The sequence below is a fragment of the Nuphar pumila genome, chromosome 2, assembly GCF_984573655.1.
Source record: "Nuphar pumila chromosome 2, dmNupPumi1.hap1.1, whole genome shotgun sequence".
Lineage (NCBI taxonomy): Eukaryota > Viridiplantae > Streptophyta > Magnoliopsida > Nymphaeales > Nymphaeaceae > Nuphar > Nuphar pumila.
In genome coordinates, this window is record NC_143250.1 from 127,194,016 (window position 1) to 127,219,238 (window position 25,223).

The window sequence follows — 25,223 nt, forward strand, 5'->3', positions numbered from 1 at the left end:
TTTGTTTGTGAATGTTCAATTTTAAATTTGAAGTTTATTTGAAAAGGATATGATAGATTTGTAATACGCCAAAGCTTTTATCCTGATTGAATTTTCACTGCAATTTTGAAAACCATTTGAAAAAAAATGTACACATTTTTCAAGATAGAAATTTTGAGGTGTTACATTATGGTATCAGAGCAGAAGGGAAAATTTGGCTCAAAGCTCGTTCTACTGACCGACATAGCTTGGTGAATGTGATCCTTTTTAATTTTATGCATTGTTATAAAATTGTTCCTTAAAAGTTTGATTTCTGTGTTTCGTGCAAATTCTTAACTTAGATGCTAAATAGGGATATCAATAGAAAAATTTTGGGTTATGCAAACATAGAAAATTTATGTGTGTTTATGAGCTTTTATGTATGTCTATGAACTTTCGATAATACCTGTATTAATTACATATGTATGACTTGAATGACGTATGAAGAAAATACGTATGTTTGAGGTTTAGATGTTTTATGTTATGAAATACACATGTTTTGAATTATGAGACAATTGATTTAATGAATCGAATACGCTTGATTCGATGTTTAAATTAAAAACATATTTATTTAAAAAGGAAATATGTGAAATGCGATGTTACATGTGGCTGTGATGAATTTTTGAGAAAAAAATACCGAAAGTAAATCCTTATATACCAGAATAAGGATGTATGATAAAAGGTGTAATATGAAGTATTGTATAGTAGGAGCATACAACAACAACTACTACGCCTTCATCCCAAAACAATTGGGGTCGGCGATATGAACCAACAAAGAAAATCATTCTGGGTCTTCCACATGAATCATTCTCCTCCAATCATGATGATTTATATTTTGAATTTATGATGTTCGATAATTTGATATTGAATTTTGAGGACAAAATTTCTTTTTTGGAGGGAATAATGAAATACCCATAAATTTTTTATAGTTATTAAACAAATAAATGATAAGAGCAAAACATCCAGAATTGTTCGATAAATAACCCTACTTAAATTTCGAGAACAAAAAAAATTATACAATTTTCGAGATAGAAATTTTGGGGTGTTACACGTAACAACATACATATATATAATTTACAAAATCAAACAAATATTATAAACCTTATAAAAAATAAATCCAACATAATTTTTTTAAAATTTTAGTTTTTAATAAAAAATAACAAATAGTTTTTTAAAGATAAAGAAAAAATGAGTTTTCTCATGCATAATGCATGAGATAGATAGCACAGGAAATATTTAAATATATAAGATACATACATGGTCAAGATTTTCCTTCAATTCAAGCCACACAACAATCATGAATCCTTGACGAAGCACGGACTCGAACAAAAAAATCCCAAGACCCAAAAGAGGCAAAATACCAAGAAGGATTTCTTGGCTCTGATACCATGTAATGAAATATGCGAAAATTCAAAATGATGGCCTCTAAGGGCTTACAAGATCATAAACACAAAGTGCACATGCATAAGTTGTACAAGAGTACAAAGGCACAACACATGCACTAAGTGCATTCAAGACATTAAAGAACTAAAGAGAAGAATACAAAATATAAATAATATTGATATTATTGAGCATGAATGCTTAAGAGAAGCATTAAATAACAAGAAGGGTGTTCACCCCTATTTATACACAAGAGGTAGCTCAAATAGAGTTGTTGAACTCTTCCAAGAGCTCTATTGACTAGTCAACTCTATGTTAACTAGTCCAAAAAGAACCCAATAGTTATATTTGGTCTTTGACCAAATAGTAATGACAAAATAAAGTAAGAGCACTAATATGCTCCTAATGGGCACAACCTATTACAATGGCTCAAATAGAGTTGTTGAACTCTTCCAAGAGCTCTATTGACTAGTCAACTCTATGTTAACTAGTCCAAAAAGAACCCAACAGTTATATTTGGTCTTTGACCAAATAGTAATGACAAAATAAAGTAAGAGCACTAATATGCTCCTAATGGGCGCAACCTATTACAATGACTGAAATGACCAAAATACCTTTAATGGGTATTTACCTATTACATCATTATAAACACACACACACACACATATATATATATATGTGAATACATACAACTTAACAAATATCTGGGTAATTCTAGTGTTATGAGCATGGTTGCCAGTTGAGGAAGCGGGAGCGGGAAGCGATACGGGAAGCGGGAGCGGGAAGCGAGGCACTTTCAAAATTTTAGGAAGCGGGGAAGCGTGGGACCACTTAGGAGCGATTCGGGAAGTGTCTCGGAAGCGACCTAGGAAGCGTCTCGGAAGCGACCTAGGAAGCGTCTCGGAAGCGAGGGGGAAGCGAAAAAAATAAAAATAAAAAATAAAAAATACAAAAAAATTGAAAAAAAACAGGGGAAGCGAGGGGGAAGCGTGGGGGAAGCGAGGGGGAAGCGTGGGGGAAGCGTGATGGGAAGCGCGCTTCCCATTAAAGGGAAGCGCGTCCCCCATTAAAGGGAAACGCGTCCCCCATTAAAGGGAAACGCGCTTCCCAAAAAAGGGGGACGCTTCCCCCCACGCTTCGGAAGCGCGGCGTTTCGCGCTTCCGAAGCGCGCTTCGGGGAAGCGCGCTTCCCCTTTTAGCTAGGCGCTTCCGGTAACTCTGGTTATGAGTTATAAAAGGTTGACCACTTTTATCATTTGATTGTGATCTTTTCTTGGAGATTCATGTATTCTTCAGTTTTTTATGATAATTTTTTTGTTCCATCTTGTCTTCGTTAGCTTTGTTCTTCCAATCTCTTGGCATTTGCCCTTTCTTCATGGATATGAAGGGAAAGAACTATGTTTCTATTATGAAGGCTTTCTTACCCTATTTCTGGTCCCTAGTATCTGATAAGTGTAGAGCATGGTTTGATATCTTCTAATTGACTGATATCTGATACTGTACCCCTTGTAAAAATTCAGGTTCGCTTGTTATTTAAGCCACTCAAAGCTCTTGGAATTCATACCGTGAGCATACATTCTGGAGCCTCATTGGATCATCAAGTTCATGGGTAATTTAGCATGTTTTTGTTAATTTGCATCATCATTTGCTCCTTCGTAGGAAGAGAAGATATTTTTAGAGAAAAGATCTAGAAAGGGGACAGAGAATATAATAGATGAGATTAACTGCATGTTCGATAAGTCTCCAGCTTTGATACCATGTCAGAGTTTGTATCTGCCTTGTGTTCTTTAACGGCTGCACATAAAGAATGTGAGAGAAGAGAAGGAGATTGATTCCAGTAAGTCTCAAATCAAGTTCATTGGAGTCATGGGATGTAAATTATTTCAGGACTCTCTTAATGACCCTACAGCAAATTATGATAGTGCCCTTGTGTGCAAATATTGCCAAGGCTGTTTATATAAACAAAACAATATGATCACAATATACATGAAGAATCTAAAAATTTACAGCAATGTCTTGTCATAGGTAATACTCGTGATTGATGTTTCCCGTGTCAATAATTTGAGATATATTTCATGCCAGAATTTTAGCATTTTGCAACACCATTCATTCGTTCATCTGAAAAATGGATGGAAAATATGTTTTTCTGGTTTATTGGTGGCATGTGGAACCTTTCTAAAGTTGCATTCTTTTATCTGAACAGTTTAAAAAGTTGTGAACCTGAATTCCTCATTTGCACTCCTGGAAGGCTTTTGGAGCTTATTTCTTTAAAAGCCCTTGAGATATCTCATGTTTCTTTACTGGTGAGAATCTGTCATGCTTTTTGTGCTGTTAGCAAATTCCTTTACTCAAATCATATCCTTAATCTTCATAATTACTCTCATCATCTCATGCTTATGCTGTTCATATATTCAAAGTTTTATTTCCATATCGTTTATTCCAAAGATTTTAAAAATCTTCATTTGAGCTTATGATGTTTGCATTTTTCTTTTTGTTGTTCTTTTGTGAAGTTATCTGGAAATAAATTATGTGGAACTCAAATTATTAAAAGCATGTGATATATTCTATTGATGGTTGCTAAGGCCAGCAATATGGACTGGCCTGATGAGAAGATTTGTGTGCAAACAACAGTTCCTACATTAGTTAATTAGAGAATGCCATTAGGTTCTCAAGCTAGTATGCAGTTTTTGCTCAACCAATAAAAAGTTGATCTCCAAGCATCAAATCCAATTCTGCAATAGTGCCATGATTGTCCTAAAATGAAACCAAGTTTTTGTAGAGAGCCACTTTATTTATCCAGTTGCGCTCTGTTTTATTGTAAAAAAACTATTTTCAGCACAATTTTTTGTCAAAAATTTCTGATCACTCTGTTGCCTCAGGATATTTTCTTTCATCATGGTGAAAAATTGTGCACTTTCATAAACATTTGAAGGGCAAGCATTTCATACAAATTTTTAATTGTTCATTTTCTGATGTTTTTATGTCATTTTTCTTTTGCTGTTATGAGCTGTACTACGAAGTGCTCAGGACTGGCTCCAACTGGTCAAATCTGCACCCGGATAATCGCTAACCTGCTCTATCTGGTCAAATCAAAACCTGGTCCTTAACTCCACATTTAGGACTGGCTCATCATTTACATGGGTATAACCAGTTGAAAATCACCAAGATGGAGTAAGTCTATTGAAGAATCTTCAAAATTGTCTATGCAATTGATTCGTATAATTTCAAATAGGAAAACAGCTGAAGTTGTTGACCTCCTTCCTCTGTAGTCACAAGTGCCAGTCAGCAGCTAGGCAGCAGACCCATGAATGTAGTAGTTGACGCCTGGGCGAGATTGGTTGGCCTCGTCAAGACCAACACAAAAAACTGAAGCAAAAACAAATAATGTATAATAAATGCTAAGATTAATAACAAGCATGTACTTGACATCGATTTAGTCAACAAATTCACTGTGAATAAAGTGTAACATGTCATGCATAAATAAAGCTAAATAAGTAAAAGACATTTTTAAGTCTTAAAAGTTCTAATTTAACATTCAAGTCATTGTAAAATGCAATAATTATAATACATAAAAACCTTGTTCAATCCGAATACACTAATCTTTCTAAAATTTAACCATAAAGATCTAAACTAAAGTATTAAACTACTTTAAAATATTGGGCAGCAGATCATCATCATTTCATTAGCCACTTGCTCCTCTGTTTCTTCAGAAACTTTGGAGCTTTGTCCAGTTATTAAAGTTGATGATGACGACACTCATAAATTGGGAGAAGAACCACTGCCACTTGCAGTGAAGGATCCTTTATTTCTTATTCTATTCAAGAGAATTTTTTAAAAATGAATGAGAACTATCACATATAAAACTAACAAAGAATCGACATATATAAAAGCAATACCATGTAAACATATTTAATATATGCATATGTTATACAAAATTACAAACAATAAAACTAATGGCATGAATAAAACAACAACTAGCATTCCTTAGGACTTTAAAATCAAATGCATTAATATATTTAAGATATCTATTATACAAACAATAAAACCAATAACATAAATAAAGCAGAAACTTGTATATATATATATAATGTATTGTATGTGTATATATATATTGTAATATCATGTATTTTCCATGATTTTTTTTAAATTTGAAAAGTATGATTTTTAAATTAAGTATTTAATGAAATTGATAAAAATCGTAGAAAATATATTTAACTATAGGTGATGTTAGCTGGGTCTGGGCGTGGCCTAGAGCCCACTGACAAGACCTAGATGAGCCAAATATAATTTGAGAAAATTTTCATTTTTAACCTTTAAATTCGAGCGAAATTCAGGTTAAATTCAGACAAAATTCAGAGGCAAAAATCAGGTATGTATACTGTTAGATGCACTTAGTAATTCTGAGCACGTTGGTGCCCTGTTTTTCTGAAATCGGGTTACGATTGCCCAAAAAATTGCATTTTTCAAAAATGACCCGACTCTATTTTTGCCTTTTTCTGGATTGGATCAAATTAAATCCGCTACGTTTGATCCCAGTTAATATGGATTTGGACCTAGTCTAGAACCCACATTAAATAGGATCTGGTTCAGGTAGGATCCATGATGCAGAGCACGTCCCAGATCCAGCAACAGGCAGAGTTCATCTCGGGTCCGGGTCTGAACCCGGGTCCAACTGCAGCCAATCCCTTTTAAATAGACCCTCTTAGGGTTGCGTGCGCAGAGAAGAATCAACTTGGAGCAGCCGTCTTTTCTTCTGCAGCTTTTCTCCTTTTCTTATTGCCTGTTTCCCCTTGTCTTTACGTTTCCTTATTGGTTATTTTATCTGTCATGTTCAACAACCTTTACATTTCTTTACTTGTTATTTCCTCTGTCACGTTCAATTGACAACAACCTTTTGAGTAGCTGCATTTATGTTTCATTCTTTTTCCTTTAACTTTATTTCTCTCCCATTGTTTATTCCCCTTTATTGAAGTCTCTTTCCTTGTTTGGTTGAAGACCATATTGAAAATATAAAAGAAAAGGTATCATCGGTGGTTATTCTTTTATTACTTGCATACTGCATACGATTGGGAAGGTCGTGCCATCATCCCCCCCCCCCAGTCAAGTGCGTGTGCGTCATAGCTGATCCTTCCCACTGCATACGACTGGGAAGGTCTTTATTTTTGCGCATCGCACGAACACGAGGATCGTGCCTCGTCAGTCAACATCAAGGAACGTGAAGCCCGATCCCTCGCTGCATCAAAATGTTCGTTATTCACTGTTTCTTTGAAGTTACATTGAAATAAATAAAAGAAAACAAGCACCACAGAGTTATCGGTGGGCATTCCTCTCTATTTCTGCACATCTCATGGTCGTGAGGATCGTGCATTCATCAGCCACTGTCAACGATCGTGAAAGGTCGCCTCCCGCGCTGCATCAATCCATATGGATTTGGATATAGATTTTGATCTTAGATCCAGATCCAAAATCCACATATGGCCAATTTTAAACTATAAAATCAATTGAAAATTTAAATTCGGTAGGTAGAGTTCTACCACAGGTAGAACTCTACTCTATGGAGTCTTCCAGAGGGGGGGTGTCACCCTGTAGAATATTCTTTGAATATTATATTAAATAAAATAATAAAATAAATAAATAAAATAATTAATAATAAAAAAAGATAATATCTAGAAGAGGTAGGTAGAACTCTACTCTCTAAAGAGTGCTCTAGAGGGGACGTCACCCTCTAGATAAATCCTAGTTAAAGAAAAAAATTCGAGCATTTTGCCAATGTGCCGGATCAATATCTTAAGTTTTGTTTGTTGGCATGTTTTATTTATCAGATAGTGTTTCTTTCGCACTTTGGGATTTAATTTATTTCAAGTTCGTACACGAGCTAATCCTAGGGCGAAAGTATGCCCTATACACTACTGTTTACCAGAAAGGTTTCTAGGACCTTGGTCTCGCTGTAACTAGTTTCAGTGTAAACTATTTTATTGTCAATAGGGTTTTTTGAACCCAGAGTTCTATTCTTGAGCTAAGCAGAGATGCACATTGTTTTATGCATGCTTCAAATATTTTTATCTTAAAAAGGCGAATAAATGGAAGTGTAAGCATAACGTAATATTTTATTCAAAGTATGATGTGTACAAAAACTACTATTTTATTTAAAACATAATGCATATGCCTATATTATTTTGTTCAGAGAATGATTATTTTATTTGAAGCTCGATATATATATATATATATATATATATATTATTTGAAAGGGATATATGCACGACTATTTATTTTATTTAAAATATAATCCTTTTTCTTAAAGTATATGGTATGTACCAAAACTATTATTTTATTTAAAATATGTTTATTTTATTCCAAGTATGATACATACCAAAACTTATTATTTTATTTGAAATACTTGTTTTATACAAAGTATGATACATATCGAAACTACTTTATTTGAAATATAATATATATTCATGAGATAAAATGAATACGTCATTCATAATATAATCAAACACGTACGCTTCCAAAATATATTTAAATATTCAGAATCTCCACACATTTGGATAGAGCTTACTTTGTTGGGCACGGCGATAAGAAACAAAAAATTCCCAAAAATCCCGGGGGAATTTTTCTCCAAGATACTCTTTGATGTGCCAAGGTGAAGCCGGCCGTGTTGGCGAAGTTAACCCGAGTCGAGGTGGCGATGGTCGCACTCCGACCGAATCAAGTCGCCAAAATGGGAGAGGTCAATCGGCTATATAAGGGAGGTGAGTTCGGTATGCAGGCTGGGAGAACTCAAAACAGTGAGGTGAGTGGCTGGAACGTGGACTGAGCTTAGGCGAGGACAAGACCTAGATAGGTTTGGATCGAATTGAGTGGTCAAAAGGGTACCAGACTGAGCTGGGTTCGGAGATGCCTAGCTTAGTGAGGGGGAATAGGCATGGGTGCAGTCTGGGCTAGCTGGGTGCAGTTGGCTCAGTTGGGTGGTGGTAAGGTGCGTGTGTAGGGAGTGGTGGTGAGACTGGGCGAGCAAAAGGGAAGGTATAGGTGAAGGTGGCTGGGCAGCCACCAAATTTTGTGGTGAGGGATGGGAGGGTGGCTGATATGGGAGAGGGAGGAAATGAGGAGAGAAGTGGGTTGAAGGAGGGGGGACTGGTCCTATTTATAGGACAAAGAGTGAGCCTTGGTGTTGCCAAATGGCAACACGAAGAAGGTCACGTTTTGGGTTGGCCATATACAAGTGTTGAACAAGTTCAACACTTGTATACTTTAGCAATACCATGGGACCCAAAACAATGGGCGCCCCATGCTCTAGTAAAAATGGGTCTATGGGTTGGATCTTGGTGATCCAACCCTAGGTCTAGCTGGCCCAACCAGTTCGGTTGGTTGAACTGGTTGGTAAGCCACTTAGTTACACTAACTAAGTGAGCACTTAGTGTAACTAAGCCTAGTTAGGCTTAAGTTATATATATATATATATACATTAACGCCCTCTCTTAATTCACAAAACCTGGTTGACTGACTGAGTCAAGTAGGGAATCGATGAAAATGACCTTACTGGTCATAAATGTCTTGTGACATTTATAAAAATAACCATTTTACCCTTGGCACTTGCTGAGCATGTTCCAAATGCATTTTAACTCTGATTTCGATGAAATCAAAACCGTTCTTCTTGGTTTTCCGATACAAATGCAATCAAGTGTCCAAAACTCATAAAATCAACCTTCAAAATTATGATTTTGCCCTTGAGGTTGTTGGGCATGTTTTGCGAGCTTACGAGCTCCGATTTTGATGAAATCGTTTGCGTTTTTTTCAGAATTATGATGTGGTTGCAACTGTGTATTCAAAAATCATAAAATAGGTTACCAAAAATATTCATTACCTTAGATATTAATATTCAGCAAAAATCGGGGTATTACATCCTTCCCCTCTAAAGGAAAATTTTGTCCTCGAAATTTGCTATATAAGTCTTAGACAAATAGTTCAGGGTACTTTTCCTGTATACTAGATTCAGGCTCCCAGGTATATTCCTCTATTTCGTGATGTTGCCACTTTAGTTTTACTAGTGGAATGGTTTTTGTCCTCAAGACTTGATCCCTTTGATTGGTGATTTGTATTGGTTTTTCTTCAATAGTCATATCCTCTCATACTTCTATGTCTTCGTGCTGAATGATGTGTGACAGATCATACATGTACTTTCTTAACATCGAGACATGAAAAACATTGTGAATTTGTGAATACTGGGGAGGTAGCGCCAACCGATAGACAGTTTCGCCAACTCGCTCAATAATTTCAAACGGACCAACAAATCTAGGACTCAACTTTCTTTTCTTTCCAAACGAAACACAATCTTAATCAAAGATACTTTTACAAAAAACATATCTCCGACAACGAATGCGAGTTCTTTGTGCCTTTAGTCTGCGTAACTCTTTTGTCGGCTTTGGGCAGTCTGCAGTATTTCACGAATCATTTTTACTTGTTCAGTATAGTGCTGCAGTTACACAAGCGATTCCGTAGTATGTTCTCCAACTTTGTCTCAGTGAACTAACGATCGACAAGGTCTGCTGTACAATGCTTCGTAGGAAGCTATCCCAATACTAGCGTGAAAGCTATTGTTGTATGCAAATTCAACAAGAACTACGTGTACATCCCAGTCTCCTTTTCATTCTAAAACACAGGCTCTTAACATATCTTCAAGAGTCTGTATAGTGCGCTCAGATTGACCATCGGTCTAGGGATAGAAGACTGCATTAAACTTCAATTTTGTCCCCAAAGCTTGTTGAAGATAGCCCCAAAACCGAGATGTGAACCTTGGGTCACAATCATAAATAATTAAGATCGAAACCCCATGGAGTCTGACTCCCAGACATAAAGATCGGCCAAAATTTCTAGTGATTGCTTGATACAGATGGGAAGAAAATGATCCGACTTGGTTAAACGATCGATGATCACCCATATTGCATAGTGCTTTCTTCAAGTTTTTGGTAATCTTACCACAAAATCCATAGTGATGTCTTCCCATTTCCACTATGGTATTTCTATCTTCCGCATCATTTCGCCAGGTCGTTGATGCTCTATTTTGATTTATTGGCATGTCAAACATTTTAGTACATAATTGACTATGTATCTTTTCATACCGTTCCACCAATAATTTTGCTGCAAATCTTTAAACATTTTTGTGCCTCCTGAGTGAATGATATATCAACTCTTGTGAGCTTTATTCAAAAATTGGTTCCTTAATATAGGGTCAGATGGGACCCAAATTCTATTTTTCATCTTGATACTACTGTCGTCCTTGAGATAGAAAGATGTATCATCCTCCGACAGAGCCCTTGCTTTCAACTTTTCATATTGAGGATCTTTGATTTGCTCGACGGCTATCCTGGTGAGGATCTTTAGTTGCACGATTAGATTGGACAAATGAATTGTTCCTTGATTTGCCATGAATGGTTTCCATTCGACGAGATCTTCTATAAGTTTTCAACTTTTTCCTACACGACTTGCCAAGGAACCTCCAGCCTTACGGCTGAGAGCATTAGCAACGATGTTTGCCTTTCTCGGGTGGTAGGAAAGGGTAAACTCATAATCCTTGATATATTCCAACCAGCGTCGCTGCCGTTTGTTCAATTCCTTATGTGAAAATAGATATTTGAGGCTTTTATGATCACTATAGACTTCAAATTTCTCTCCATATAAGTAATTCCGCCAGACTTTTAGGGCAAAAACTACCGCTGCAAGCTCTAGATCGTGGGTTGAATAATTTTTCTCGTGAATCTTCAGTTGCCTTGATGCATAAGCAATCACCTTGTCGTGCTGCATTAGTACATAACCCAGACCTGATCCTGAGGCATTTGTTTAGACAACAAATCCACCTTGACCCGAAGGTAAGGTTAATACTGGGGCAATGGTAAGTTTCTTTTTTAGAGTTTGAAAACTTTCTTTACGTTTATTGTCCCATTCGAACTTGACCCCTTTTCTTAATAACTTGGTAATTGGTGATGCAATACAAGAAAAATCCTGAATAAACTTTCTATAATATCCAGTAAGACCAAGAAAACTTTGAATATCTGAAACATTCTTCGATTACTTCCATTCTAGAACTGCTTCCACCTGTTATGATATCGAAATTTACTTAAAGATTTAATTTAAAAGTTTGCATAAGGAATCTAACTCTACGATTTATAAATGAGATCATTACCTTAGCAGGATCCACGAATACTCCTTCCTTTGATATTACGTGTCCCAAGAACATGACTTTCTTAAGCCAAAATTCGCACTTTGAGAATTTAGCATAAAGTCATTCCTCTCTCAGAATTCCTAGAACAATCTTCAAGTGCTTGCGGTGTTGCTCCATACTTTCTGAGTATATCAAAATATTATCTATGAAGATGATTATAAAGGAGTCTACGAAAGGTTTGGATATTCTATTCATCAGATCCATGAAAACTGCTGGTGCATTTGTGAGTCCAAAAGGCATAATTATGAACTCATAATGTTCGTACCTTGTTCGAAAAGCTGTTTTTGAAACATCGTCTTCCTTGATTCTCAATTGATGATATCCAGTTTTTAGATCAATCTTTGAGAATACTTTAGCTTTCTGCAGTTGATCGAATAAATCCTCACACATCTAAACTTTCAAGGAAAACTATCGCCGGATCTGTCAGAGCCAAGGTTGCTAAACTAGGAAGCAGAAGCGGGAAACGATACGGGAAGCGAAAGCGAGAAGCGAGGCATTTTAAAATTTATACGAAGCGGGAAGCGAAGCTTCAATTTAAAAGCGAAATATTAATAAAAAAATGAAGCAATATGAAATCAAACAAATAAAAACTAAAATAAAATTGATCATTCTTATATTTCATGATTTTTTTGTAAAAGAGTTAAATTTTTGTTAAAATCTAACAATGACGATTACCAATTTAAAGAAAGTAAATGGAAAGTGAGTGCAAGTGAGAGAAAATACATGAACAAGATGAAATGAAACGTGAGAAAAGTATATAGTATGCATAGACCATGTGTATGAGAAGCATAGAAGAAGCGCGGGGGAATCGAGCTTCCCATGAAGTTTCAGAAGCGAGGAGTATCACACTTCCAAAGCGAGTTTCTGGGAAGCGAGCTTCCCACCTACCTAATAAGCTTTCGGTAACTCTGGTTGGAGCAATGCTGACCAGAAATGTTGTGCAACCTTTCTTAAAATACCTCTGGGCCTTTATTGACGATATTACACGCTTCTTTAAGGTAGGTCTAGATAATCGAAACTCTACCCCGGGAGTCCAGGTTGACAGTATTACCTTCCCTTCATGATATAATACCTTGGTGTGATACTTATAAAGTCAATCCATACCCGGTTATATCAAGTAGAATTATGTCGGCAAGCAAACTCTGCCCATCTAATATTATGTCAATATTGGGTACATAATTTATGCATATTTCTCTATCTCCCATGGGGATGTATACTTCTAGATCACGACTTAGAGATTTAGTGGGTACACACAACATTTTATAGAATTCTACAAAAATAAATGAATGTGTGGCACCATAATCAAATAGAACCAATGCTTCTCGGTTAGCGATTAGGATGGTACCTTGCACTAAGTCACCCTTGGTGAGTTCGGTTGTGGTCGTATAAACGTGACCAACTGTTGTTGTGGCTTGGATCCACCAGCACCCTTCCTTCGGTCGTCCGCCATATATTTGCGACAATCCTTGATATAGTGGTCGTCTTGCCACAATATAAGCAACCACTAGTCTCTCTGTAATAGGGTCGATCAGGATGACTGTGATTACAAGTGCGACAAGGCTCGATCGACTGTTGTTGTTGTTGTTGTTGTTGCGGCCAAGGTCGGTTTTGCTGCCTCTATCTCTTGGCAGGAGGGGTGGACTTCTTATCCTCAACTCTCTTCTTGGCCCAGCTCTTCTGGCCCCCGTTTGGTGGTTCAGATCGACGAGGTTGTTGTTTCTGTGACTCTTCCCAGTCATCCTGAAATATTGTAGCTACTTCAACGGCCTTGTCTAGCGTTTCTGGCCCACGGGTAAGCACTTTAGTTCGGAGTGCCGGTTTTAGGCCTCAGACAAACTTCATTGCCCTGTCTTCCTCAGTGGTGAATACTTGTGAACAATACTTTTCCAGGTTTCGAAACTTCGTAATGTACTCTGCCATGCTTAATCCCCCTTGTTGTAGTTCGAGGAACTCCTGCATCTTGCGAATCCTCTTGTGCTTAGGAAAATAAGGGGCATAGAACACCACAACGAATTGATCCCACAGTACTGGCCCATTGTTGAATTTAATTTCTAAGGTGGTTGCCCACCGACGTTCAACATCATCTCGATAGGCCCTGAAATCCACCTTCCTATCCTTTGTGATGGCCAGTACTCGAAAAGCCTTCTCAATATCTCAGATCCATGCTTTAGCGGCCTTGGGATCTGTCCTTCCGGAAAAGGTTGGGGGACCCAACTTCAGAAATGTTCTTGGGTTATGACATGCTTCTGGAGCAATGTCACAGGGATTCAGCTAGCAGGGTGCCGCACCCGCGTCAAAGCGACTCGACGCGAGTGCGGCACCGGGTGCGGTCAACCCGATCCTGGGTGCGTTGACCGCAACCAGGATCATTTCGGTCCATTTTTGTTTGGATTTAAAAAAAAAAAAATTTCCCCTTCGAAATGGGCTGCAGAATTTAAAAAAAAAATTCTGGACAGCTGCTTGCTGCTGCTGCTCTTGTTTTATAAAGGGGCACTTGTGTCCACAACATCTGACGAGCTTTGTTGGCATCCCATGCTATTCCTGCCTCCAAACACATAATTCACAACGTTGGAAAACGTACTGTTAACTTGGAAATGATGATCCATCTTCCTCAAAAATTAAAACCAAAATTCAAGAACCTTTTGAAGTCTTTATGCTTCAACCAACCAAATCCTTTTTCGTCATGGATTTTCTCTCTCCATAATAAATGATAATGATGGTGGTAGAGTAGAGCCTTGGTGGCTATTAGTATTCACTTTTCTCCTGACGAGGTGCTCTAGCCATAGCCTTGTGTAGACCTCTCTTTTCCACATGTCAAATCCAATAAATTTCTTTTAGTTGTCATCTGTGTGCAACTGTATATAAAATGAAATTTGAAGAACCCTAGGCAGTGGCGTGGCAGTGGCATCGTAGGCCTCGTGAGGACTCTCTCTCCAACAAACCACGTCAAACCTTTCGCTTATATTTTTTTTTCGTGAAGACCAAGGAGTTTCAGACATGATTGAATCATGACAGTCAGCAAAACACAGCTAGTTGGGTCGATCAGATTGGCAATCCTTTCGGTTCATCAATTTTGTTTCGTTGAGCTAAAGTACACAACAAGCAGAATGTGGGTAACAAGTCTTCACCCCGACCCCCTTATATATACATATTACATTTTTGCCCCTGCCGCACCCCTGCACCCGGGTTTTTTGGAAGTGCCGAATCCCCGCACCCGCACCTGCACCTGCACCTGCACCTGCACCCATGTGACATAGTTCTGGAGCTTGTTTGGCTTGCGTCTGATCTCTGAGGTAGCCAACTTATTGAGGGTCTTCATGAGGACCCCTTTTAGATCGTCCTGCTCGTAAGGCGGATCCTGATTCCTTCTCGTATAGCGAATCATCCTTCATAATAGAATGACCAAAAAATAAACAATGGATATTTGCAAGGAAATAACAAAATAGTATTAATAATATTTGCAACAATTACAAAATTATCAGCAGGGTTGGTAGGTCATCTAACTATTTGGAGTTCAACAGACTGACTCCAAAACAACCAGGGTTGGTAGGATGCATCCTGGACTACTGCAGTAGTTGGGGGATCTATCGCTTAGGACACATGAATAACCTCAGTCTCCGTAGACCTACGAGTGAGTGGAGACCAGTGAGACACCTCGCTCTAAAAAATCAGAAGAGAATCACTCGAGGTTGTACCATCTACCTTCTCCAAGGTAGAGATCAGAACAAAATAGGTCAGAAGGGTTATTTTTATTATAGGGATTATTAAGTGCCTTATATTATGTAGGCCGAAATGGGGGTTCAGTAATTCAAGTACCCGTTTTCTGGGTAATAACCAAAGACATGTATGTGTACCTGACCTAATCATTACTTGCTCTGTATATTCGAGAATTTTGTCAATGTGGTGGATCAATATCTTAAGTTTTGTGTGTAGGCATGTTTTATTTATCAGATAGTGCTTGTTTCACATTTTGGGGGTTAATTTATGAGTTAATTTATTTTAAGCTCGTACACAAGCTAATCCCAGGACGAAAGTAAAGGTTTTTAGGACCTTGGTATCATTTGGGTCGTAACTAGTTTCGGTGCAAACTATTTTATTGTCAATAGGATTTTTTGAACCCAGAGCTCTATTCTTGAGCCAAGCAGAAAGGCACATTGTTCTTGATAGAAATCGTAGGTTTCTTCTTTCATACACAAGACCAAGCATAGAATGGAGAGAGAGAATGAGAGAGCTGCAAAATCCCCAATTGGAGGCTGCGGTATTGGCTTCCCATTAGATATATGCTGTTACAATTACTAGGGTACAAAAATACCCATTACACAAGTGAAATTACAATTACTAGGGTATGAAAATACCCATTACACAACAAGTGAAATTTACAATATGCCATTAATAAACATGTGCTTAAATATGTAATTAAATAAACTCGAATTGGGTTTGGATAAGATCCAAACCCAGTCATGAATGATGACTTCTTTTCATCCTCCCTCAAGTTGTATATGGTTTTGAACCATGAACAACTTGCCTTTTAACATCCAAAATTTGTCCTTGATAAGCCCTTTTGTAAACAAGTCAGCAACTTGATCAGCAGTCCGAACAAATTCTGTTTCAATTTCCTTCTCTTCGACTTTCTGTCTTACAAAATGTTGATCAATTTCAATATGCTTGGCACGAGTGTGATAGATAGGATTAAATGACTTGTTGATGGCACTTTGATTGTCATATAAGAGAATATATTTAGATATCGATTCTCCTACTTCTGTTAACAAATGTCTGATCCATGTTATTTCAGCTGTAGAAGCTGCCATTCATCTATATTCAGCTTCTGTGCTTGACCTGGCGATAACCCTTTGTTTCCTACTGCTCCAAAAGACAAGATTTAGGCCAACGAAAACACTATCCTGAGATTGACCTGCGCTCATCTGGATCTCCTGCTCAGTTTGCATTTGTGTAAACGAGAAGTCCATGCATGTGATGTTCATTCATACTTTTTCTGTAAAGAAGACCATCCCCAATAGTTCTCTTCAAATATCGAATAATGCGTTTAACAACTTTCATATGCCCAATATGCGGCTCATGCATGAACTGAGATACCTGATTGACTGAATAGACAATATCATGGCGAGTAAAGGTGAGATATTGAAGCATCCTTACTATCCTGCGATATCCGTTAGGATCCTCATACAAATCTCCATCTTGAGAACTGAGCTTATGATGAAGTACACTGGGTGTGCTTAGAGGCTTGCAATCTTTCGTACCTGCCTTGCTGAGAACATCAATAGTATACTTATGTTGGGTAAGTGTCATGCCTTCAATAGTTCTGTCAACTTCTACTCCAAGAAAATATCGCAGTTTACCAAGATCCTTCATCTTGAACCTGTGGTTCAGGAGTTCTTTGACCCGCTCAATATGCTCATTAGAGTTACCTGTAATGATTATGTCATCTACATATATCAATAACAAGGTAATTGTATCTTTAAATTTGAATATGAAAAGAGAATGATAAAAAAGAGACCGACTAAAGCCATATTTCTCTATTTTAAGAGAAAAACTGTCAAACCAAGATCGAGAGGCTTGCTTCAAACCATATATAGCTCTCTTTAATCTACACTTATATTCTTTGGAGTTTCCTTCTGCGTACTCAGTGGGTTGCTCCATGTACACTTCCTCCTTCAGAGTTTCATGTAGGAATGCATTTTTTACATCCAGTTGACTGATAATCCACTGATGCTCAATGGCCAATGATAGTATGATTCAAATAGTGCCCATTTTCACAACCGGACTAAAGGTCTCATCATAGTGTTGTCCTTGCTCCTGGGTGAAACCCTTGGCAACCAGTCTAGCCTTATATCGCTCAATAGTACAGTCCGACTTATACTTTATTTTATACACCCACTTGGACCCAACCACATTTCGATCATGTGGTCTGCGAACGATCTCCCAAGTATCACATTCATGAAGTGCCTTTATTTCTTCATTCATAGCCTCAATCCATCACTTAGAATTTGCTGCTTAATAAAATGTTGTGGGCTGATCTTTCTTACCTAAAGAGGTTAAGAAGAGTTGGAAATCCATAGTGAAATTCTCATAACTAACCCATCTATCAATAGAATGTTGAGGTCGAGTGGATCTTCTGGGAACAAAGGATGAAACAGAAACAAAAACAAAAACAAAAACAAAAGAAGAATTCATCTCCTGATCAGAGTTGGGAAGGATCCCTTTCTCACGTCGAGAGTAAACAAAGCCCTTATACCTTTCGGGAGCCAAGAGTGGTTCTGAAGTGACACTTTCCTGAATACTTTGTGCAGCATCAGACATGTTTCTCTCATCTCTTTGATTGCATTCTGAAGGACAAACATCATTAATACTAGAAAGGATATCAGAGTTCAACTTGGGGTGATAAACTTCAATTTCATGAGAAGTGTTAGCATTGTGGTCAAAATTTAATTCATCAAATACAACGTTCCTCGATATTTTGATATGCTTACTCACAAGATCATAGCATTTGTACCCTTTATAATCATCAGCATACCCCACAAATCTGCACTTCAAGGCCTTATCCTGAAACTTGTGCCGCATTGAGCTGTCAACATGAACATAACATACACACCCGAATACCCGCATATCATGATAATTTGGATGAACACCATGTAAAGAAAAATATGGCGACTTGTTTTCCAAGATATAATTAAGGTTTACTGCAGCCAATTGAATGTAATGAGAGGCTGCTGATTCCCAGAAGGCACGAGTTCTCTTCTTCCTCCCTTCCCATACTCTTCTAGATTTCCTCAACAACAAGATCTGTCAGTGGAAGGGTAGTTCTATGATGGTATCAGAGCAGAGAGCCTAAGGGCATCATTAGACTCTTCCAGAAAAGTGCGTCAAAGAGGTTTGCTTCAAAAAAAAAATCCAAACCCTTCTTCCACCGTCCTCTTACCTTTTCTTCTTTTCTTTCTCTGATATTCTTTTCCCTCAAACCCCTTGTCTGTTTTCTTTCTTCCTCTCTCTTAACATCTCCTTCTTTTCTCTTAACGTCTCCTCTGATATTCTTTATATTTTTGGGTTGCTGTTAAAACATGATACGATCCTGTTTAGCTTTATTTCATTCATATTATTTTTCTGGGTTGCTGTTAAATTATCATTTTTCTGGGTTATTGTCTTTAACATCAGAAAATCAATACGTTTTGGTTGATTCCTTGAACTCTGATCTGCGTATTTTGTTTCTGGGTTGCTGTTAGATCATTTTTTTTGGGTTACTGTCCTTAAAATCAGAAAATCAATACTTTTGGCTAGGGATGGCAGTGGGGCGGGGGACAAGGTCTCCACCCCCGCCCCGCCTCAAGATTAGAACCTCCATCCCAGCCTCCATCCCCGACGGGGATGGATTTTAACCTCCACCCCCGCCCTCATCCCCGTTTTATGTCCTCCATCCCCGGTTCAAACGGGGATGAGGCGGGGAAAAGTGGCAGGGACGGGGCGGGGATCGTGGTGGGGACGGGGCGGGGAAAAGGGTACGCCCATCCCCCCCTCCATCCCCGAACGGGGATGGATTTTAACCTTCGTCTCCGCCTCCATCCCCGTTTCATACCCTTCATCCCCGGTCCAAACGGGGCGAGGCTGGGCGGGGCCCCGCTTTCCCCCCGGTCCACTGCCATCCCTACTTTTGTCTGATTCCTTGGACTCTGATCTGCGTATTTCATTGAGGGTATCTTTCCTGTATCACGTTACACATTAGTTTCAACATATGCTTCTTGGTTTGAATCACATCAACATATTATTTGAGATATTTGGATTTTGCTAACAACATCGTTAGCATGCAGTTTGCTTGATCTAAAAAAAAAAAAACTCTTTGGTCTCAATCCGATCATGGATTCTTCTTTCTCCCAATCTACTCTTTCCTCTAGCTTTTTGGGTCAACTCGTTTCAGAGAAACTCAATAACAATAACTTCTTTGACCTGAAAAAGACAGATTATTCCTTTTATTAAAAGTCAGGACCTCTTTGGACACTTGGATGGATCTGTCCCAGCCCCGTCAGAATTTGTTGTGCAGGAAATTAAAGATGCAGGTGAAGCTATCTCGACTAAACTCACTTGAAACCCTGATTTTGTTTCCTGGATGAAACGTGACCAAGCGCTAGTTGCATATATTACCTCCACCTTATCCCAGGAAGTTCTTATTGCCATTTTTGATGATTGCTCTGCCAAGGAGCTGTGGGAAAGATTGATTCATACATACTCACAGATTTCAGAAGCTAGAATCATGTACCTTAAGCGTGAATTCCAATTACTCAAAAAGGGGACTATGACTATTATGGAATTCCTAAACAAAGTCAAGAGTATCATTGATCAGTTGACTATGGTGGGGTGTAAGGTATCAGATCGAGACATGATTCAACATACATTGAATGCATTGGGACAAGAATATCATGTGTTTGTGACTTCTTTGTTATGTCTATCTGAGCTCCCTAGCTTTGAAGATCTGCGAGCCAAGATGTTACAATATGAGGCCACGTTGAAGGGTTTAACAGGTGAAACAAGTGGACAATCTGATTCTCATGAAGTCCTTGCTACAGGCTTTGGTTTAGGGCGCGGACGTGCGGACAATTATTTTGGTGGAGGACGAGGAAGAGGGAGGGGTGGGCAAGGAGGACGAGGATTGCTCCCCACTCCCAGTGGATTACCCAATTCATTTACAGGAAGTCAAAATAGCAAGAGTGTTCCCATTTGCTACCAGTGCAACAAACGTGGCCACATCAAAGCCAATTGCTGGTTCAATTCCTAAAATCCTCAAAACCGCAATAGAATACAAAACAATAGAAATGTTGCTACATCAGGATCTGCGTGTATCTTTCGGGTTCGTGATGATGCTAAGGACCTTCTCTTGTCTGCTATGGCTAACCTGAAACAGAATGATGATGGAATATGGTATGTTGACTCTGGGGCAGCAGCTCATGTCACTGGCAATGCAGGTAAGTTCTCTACTTTAATCCCCTATTTTGGTAAATCTAATATTGTAACTGAAGATGGGACTCACCACCCTATTTCAAATGTAGGCAACGTCCTTATCCCTTTGTCTGCATCCTCATCCATTCTTTTATCTAATGTTGTCCATGAACCAAATATAAAGAAAAACATTGTTTCTGATTCTAAGCTTGTTGATTCTACCAACTCATCTCTTGAATTCACTCCTACTTCTGTCTTTGTCAAGGATCTTCAAACGAAGATGGTGTTCGCTAAAGGGGAGCGACGTGGAAACATGTATATCTTCAATGAAGATCCAACCTCCACTGTTTTGAAGCCCCTCAAGTCCGATCATGCCTCTACAAGTGTTTTGAGTATATCCCAATATAATAAGCCAGAACTTTGGCATTCCCGTCTTGGTCATTGTAGTCAAGTTTTTATTGAAAAATTAATGTCCAATGGTTTCCTTCCAGAGTCTGTTTCATCCTCGTTGAAGAATAAAATGTGTTTTAGTTGTCAGGTCTGCAAAAGTCGTACTTCTTTTTCATCAAATAAATAAAAGAGCCTCCATGCCTTTTGAGATAATATGTTATGATGTTTGGGGCCCAGCTCCCAATGTTTCCTCATTTGGAAGTAAATATTATGTATCCTTTATTGACAGTTTTTCTCGGTTTACCAGGATATTCTTCATGAAACACAAATAAGAGGTTTGTCTTATTTTTCGTCATTTTCATGCTTATGTTAAAACCTAATTCTCTCAAAATATTCAAATTCTACAATGTGATGGAGGTGGTGAGTATTCCTCCAAAGAATTTTTAGATTTTCTCCAAGATAATGGGATACATCGTAGAGTTTCTTGCCCGTATACTCCACAACAAAATAGAATTGCTGAACGCAAACACAGATACATTGTGGAAAGTGCAATGAGCATGATGCATGGTTCTAACGTCCCTGTTAGTCTTTGGACAGAAGCTTTTCATACTGCCACTCATGTGATAAATCACCTTCCTATGCCCATCCTTGAAAATCAGTCTCCCTATTATGCTCTCCATGGTGTACATCAGCTATGAGTTTTTGGATGCATATGTTATGTACATATTGATAGATCCATGAGAACTAAATTTTAGGACAAAGCCTCTATATGCCAATTTGTTGGTTATGCAGATGAACACAAAGGTTACAGGTGCTATGATCCTGCAAGTAAAAGAATTCGAATTTCCATAAATATTGTTTTTGATGAAAATAGATTTTTGAAGAATAAAGCGAATCACAATCATGAACATATTGACACTACTGATAATTGGTATGATCCATGGCTCAGTGCTGAACTTATTTCACATGCTGCGGAACACACTAATCTGGCTTCTGAAAGCATATATGATGAGACAAGTTCAGATGACGCATCGAAAATAGAATGTCTGAGATACAAAGGAAATGTCTATACCAGGAGGCTCAAAGAGCAAACAGATGTGCCTGCTGGAGAACACGTGGCCTTGTCCAATAACGGAGAGGCACCAAGAAGATCTGGCATGATAAGGCATCCTATTGAAAAGTGGGTGAGTTATGATAAATTTTCAATGAATTTTCAGGTTTTTCTATCCAAGATTGAAAAACACGAAGAACCACTTGGTTTTTGTCAAGCTATTCATTCTAACAAATTGATTGAAGCGATGAATGAGGAAATCGAGGCGCTTCATGAATGTCAGACATGAGAGATAGTTGGGCGTCCCCCAGATAAAAATGTTGTTGGCTCAAAATGGGTTTATAAGATTAAATATAAACCGAACGATAGCATTGAACGATACAAAGCATGCCTCGTTGCCAAAGGTTTTACTCAAGAATACGGTCAAGATTACGAGGAGACATTCAGCCCAGTGGTGAAAATGGGAACTATTCGTATTATTCTTGGCCTGGCAATTGAACATGAGTGGACTCTTAGTCAGCTTGATGTTAAAAATGCATTTCTGCATGGGGACTTAAAAGAAGAGGTTTACATGGAGCAGCCTCAAGGTTATGCAGAGGGAGACCCAAAAGAATATGTATGTAAATTAACCAGAGCATTGTATGGCTTAAAGCAAGCCTCCAGATCTTGGTTTGAAAGCTTCTCCTTAGAAATTCAGAACCGCAGTTTCATCCGGTCCCAACTAGATCATTCTCTATTCATATACAAGGATGAAACCATTGTGATTTTCTTACTCATATATGTTGATGATATCGTAATCACTGGCAATGCTCCTGACCACATTCAGCGAATTAAAGTGCTACTAAGTATGCAGTTCAAGATGAAAGATCTTGGGGAACTGAGATATTTTCTTGGTGTAGAGGTGGACAGACAGGATGGAAAAATGTCATTGACTGAACACAAATATAGTCTTGATCTTCTGGCCAAAGCAGGAATGACAGATTGCAAACCTCTGCCTACACCCAGTGTTGTCAATCAAAAGCTCAGCATTTGTGATGGTGAGTTGTATTCTGATGCAAGCAAGTACCGCAGTATAGTGGGTATGTTATAATACCTTACTTTTACCAGACTAGATATCGTATATTCTGTAAATCAAGTATCTCAGTTTATGCATGAACCGAAAACTTGTCACATGGATGCCGTCAAACGTATTCTTCGCTATCTAAAAGGCACGATGGGTGATGGACTCACATATGTTCAGTCTTCATGTGGCACACCAAAACATGAGATTTTGGCTTACATAGATGCAGATTGGGTAGGGGACCCAGATGAAAGGCGATCTGTTTCAGGGTACTATGTTTTTATTGGAAAAAATCTTATCTCATGGAGCAGTAGAAAACAGAAGGCTGTGGCAAGATGTAGCACAGAAGCTGAGTATAGACTATGGCAGCTGCTACAGTTAAAGTGACCTGGATTAGGCATCTACTTGTAGAGATGGGAGAGAATGTCTCAAGTTTAAATCTTATGTGTGATAATAAAAGTGCCATACAAATTGCAATCAACCTTGTTCATCACAGTCAGACCAAGCATATCGAGATTGACCAACATTTCATCAGACAAAAGATAGCAGAGAAAAAAATTGAACCAGTTTATGTGTTTTCAGAAGACCAAGTCACTGATGTGTTCACAAAAGGTCTCACAAGAAACCGTTTCTGGTATCTGAAGAACAAGTTGCACATGGTTTACTCCCATGCACAACTTGAGGGAGGGTATTAGAATATGAATGGAATTGGATCCCTTATTGGATCCATATCCATATTGAGTTTTATAATGTTGTATTTTACTTTTCTTATACAGGGCATTTTTGTCCTTGTAAAAAGGTTGTAACCCTATTTAATATAATTAAGGTTTATCGCAACCAATTGAATGTAATGAGCTGCTGATTCCCAGAAAGCACGAGTTCTCTTCTTCCTCCCTTCCCATACTCTTCTAGATTTCCTCAACAACAAGATCTGTCAGTCAAAGGGCAGTTCTATGAGTTGAGGCGTATGAGGGCAAGACACCCGCCTAATTATTCCATTTGTCTGAAGAAAATTAATAAAGTCATTTGAGGAGAATTCACCCCCTCCATCGCATTGGAAACAAAGGATATTATCAGAGAATTGATTTTGAACAAAAAAATGAAAATTCTGAAATAACCAGAAGGTTTCAGATTTACATTTCATAAAGAAAATCCATGTATATCGAGAATAACTATCAACAAAAATGAGATAATATCTGATTCCAGACATGGAAGGAACTGGAGCTGGACCCCAAACATTAGAACAAATAATTCTAAACGGTCTTGAAGCTCTTTTATTAATAGAATGAAATGTAAGAACATGACTCTTACATTAAAGACAACTAGAACATTTTTTATCATTGACATTCAAACTTAGACTGAACTTGGGAATAAGACTGTTGGAAACAAGCTTTTCAATAAAACGACTACTACAATGACCCAGACGACCATGCCAAAGATTCAGCTCAATACATTCAGAAAGGCTAAAAACACTCTCAGGAGGAACTGAAGATGATAATGTGAGCTTCAAGGTAAAAGGATTCTCTTGGAACACATACATATTCTCTTGTTGTTTTTCTTCAGCGAACGTTTTCCTCGTGTGAAGGTCCTTGACACAAACAGAAAAGGAGTAAACTCAACTAAAGCATTGATGTCATCTACAAGCTTAGAGACAAAAACAATATTTTTCTTGATATTCGAGTTATAAATGACGTTTGAAAGAGCAAGAGAAGAAATGGACATAGGAATGACAAAGTTTCCAATGTGAGAAATACGATGGTGAGATTCTTCTCCAGTGACTATACTATTTCTACCAGCATAAGGAACAAGAGTTAGGAGATTACCAGCATCACCAGTGACATGAATGACTGCACCAAAATTGACATACCAAGTGCCCTGGTCATTTTGTTTTAAATTCAATTCAGCTAGAGCAGATAATAACAACTCCTTGACCTTGCCACTGTTCTTCAATTTATCTGACACCTTTCTTGGCTCTGGTTGTTTGCCTTTATTTTGAAGATTAAACCAGCAATTAGCTTTGATATGCCCTCTTTTATTGCATAAAAAACAGGTGGGTATTGATCTTTGCCTCCTCCTATTGGGAGGAATATTTGGTGTAGGTAATATTCCACGACTTCCTTGTCCATTTCTTTTTTGACTCCCTCTTTCCCGAAAATCAT

General features: G+C 38.1%; 1 protein-coding gene across 1 annotated transcript in view; it reads left to right on the forward strand.

The window, feature by feature from the left end:
- Positions 1 to 25,223, forward strand: part of LOC149847051 (P-loop containing nucleoside triphosphate hydrolases superfamily protein) — a 61,700-nt gene that overhangs the window by 11,360 nt on the left and 25,117 nt on the right. Inside the window, exons 3-4 of the mRNA XM_089996770.1 lie at positions 2,919 to 3,007; positions 3,602 to 3,701. Coding sequence (XP_089852896.1) covers positions 2,919 to 3,007; positions 3,602 to 3,701 — 189 coding nt within the window. The remainder of the gene's footprint in view (positions 1 to 2,918; positions 3,008 to 3,601; positions 3,702 to 25,223) is intronic.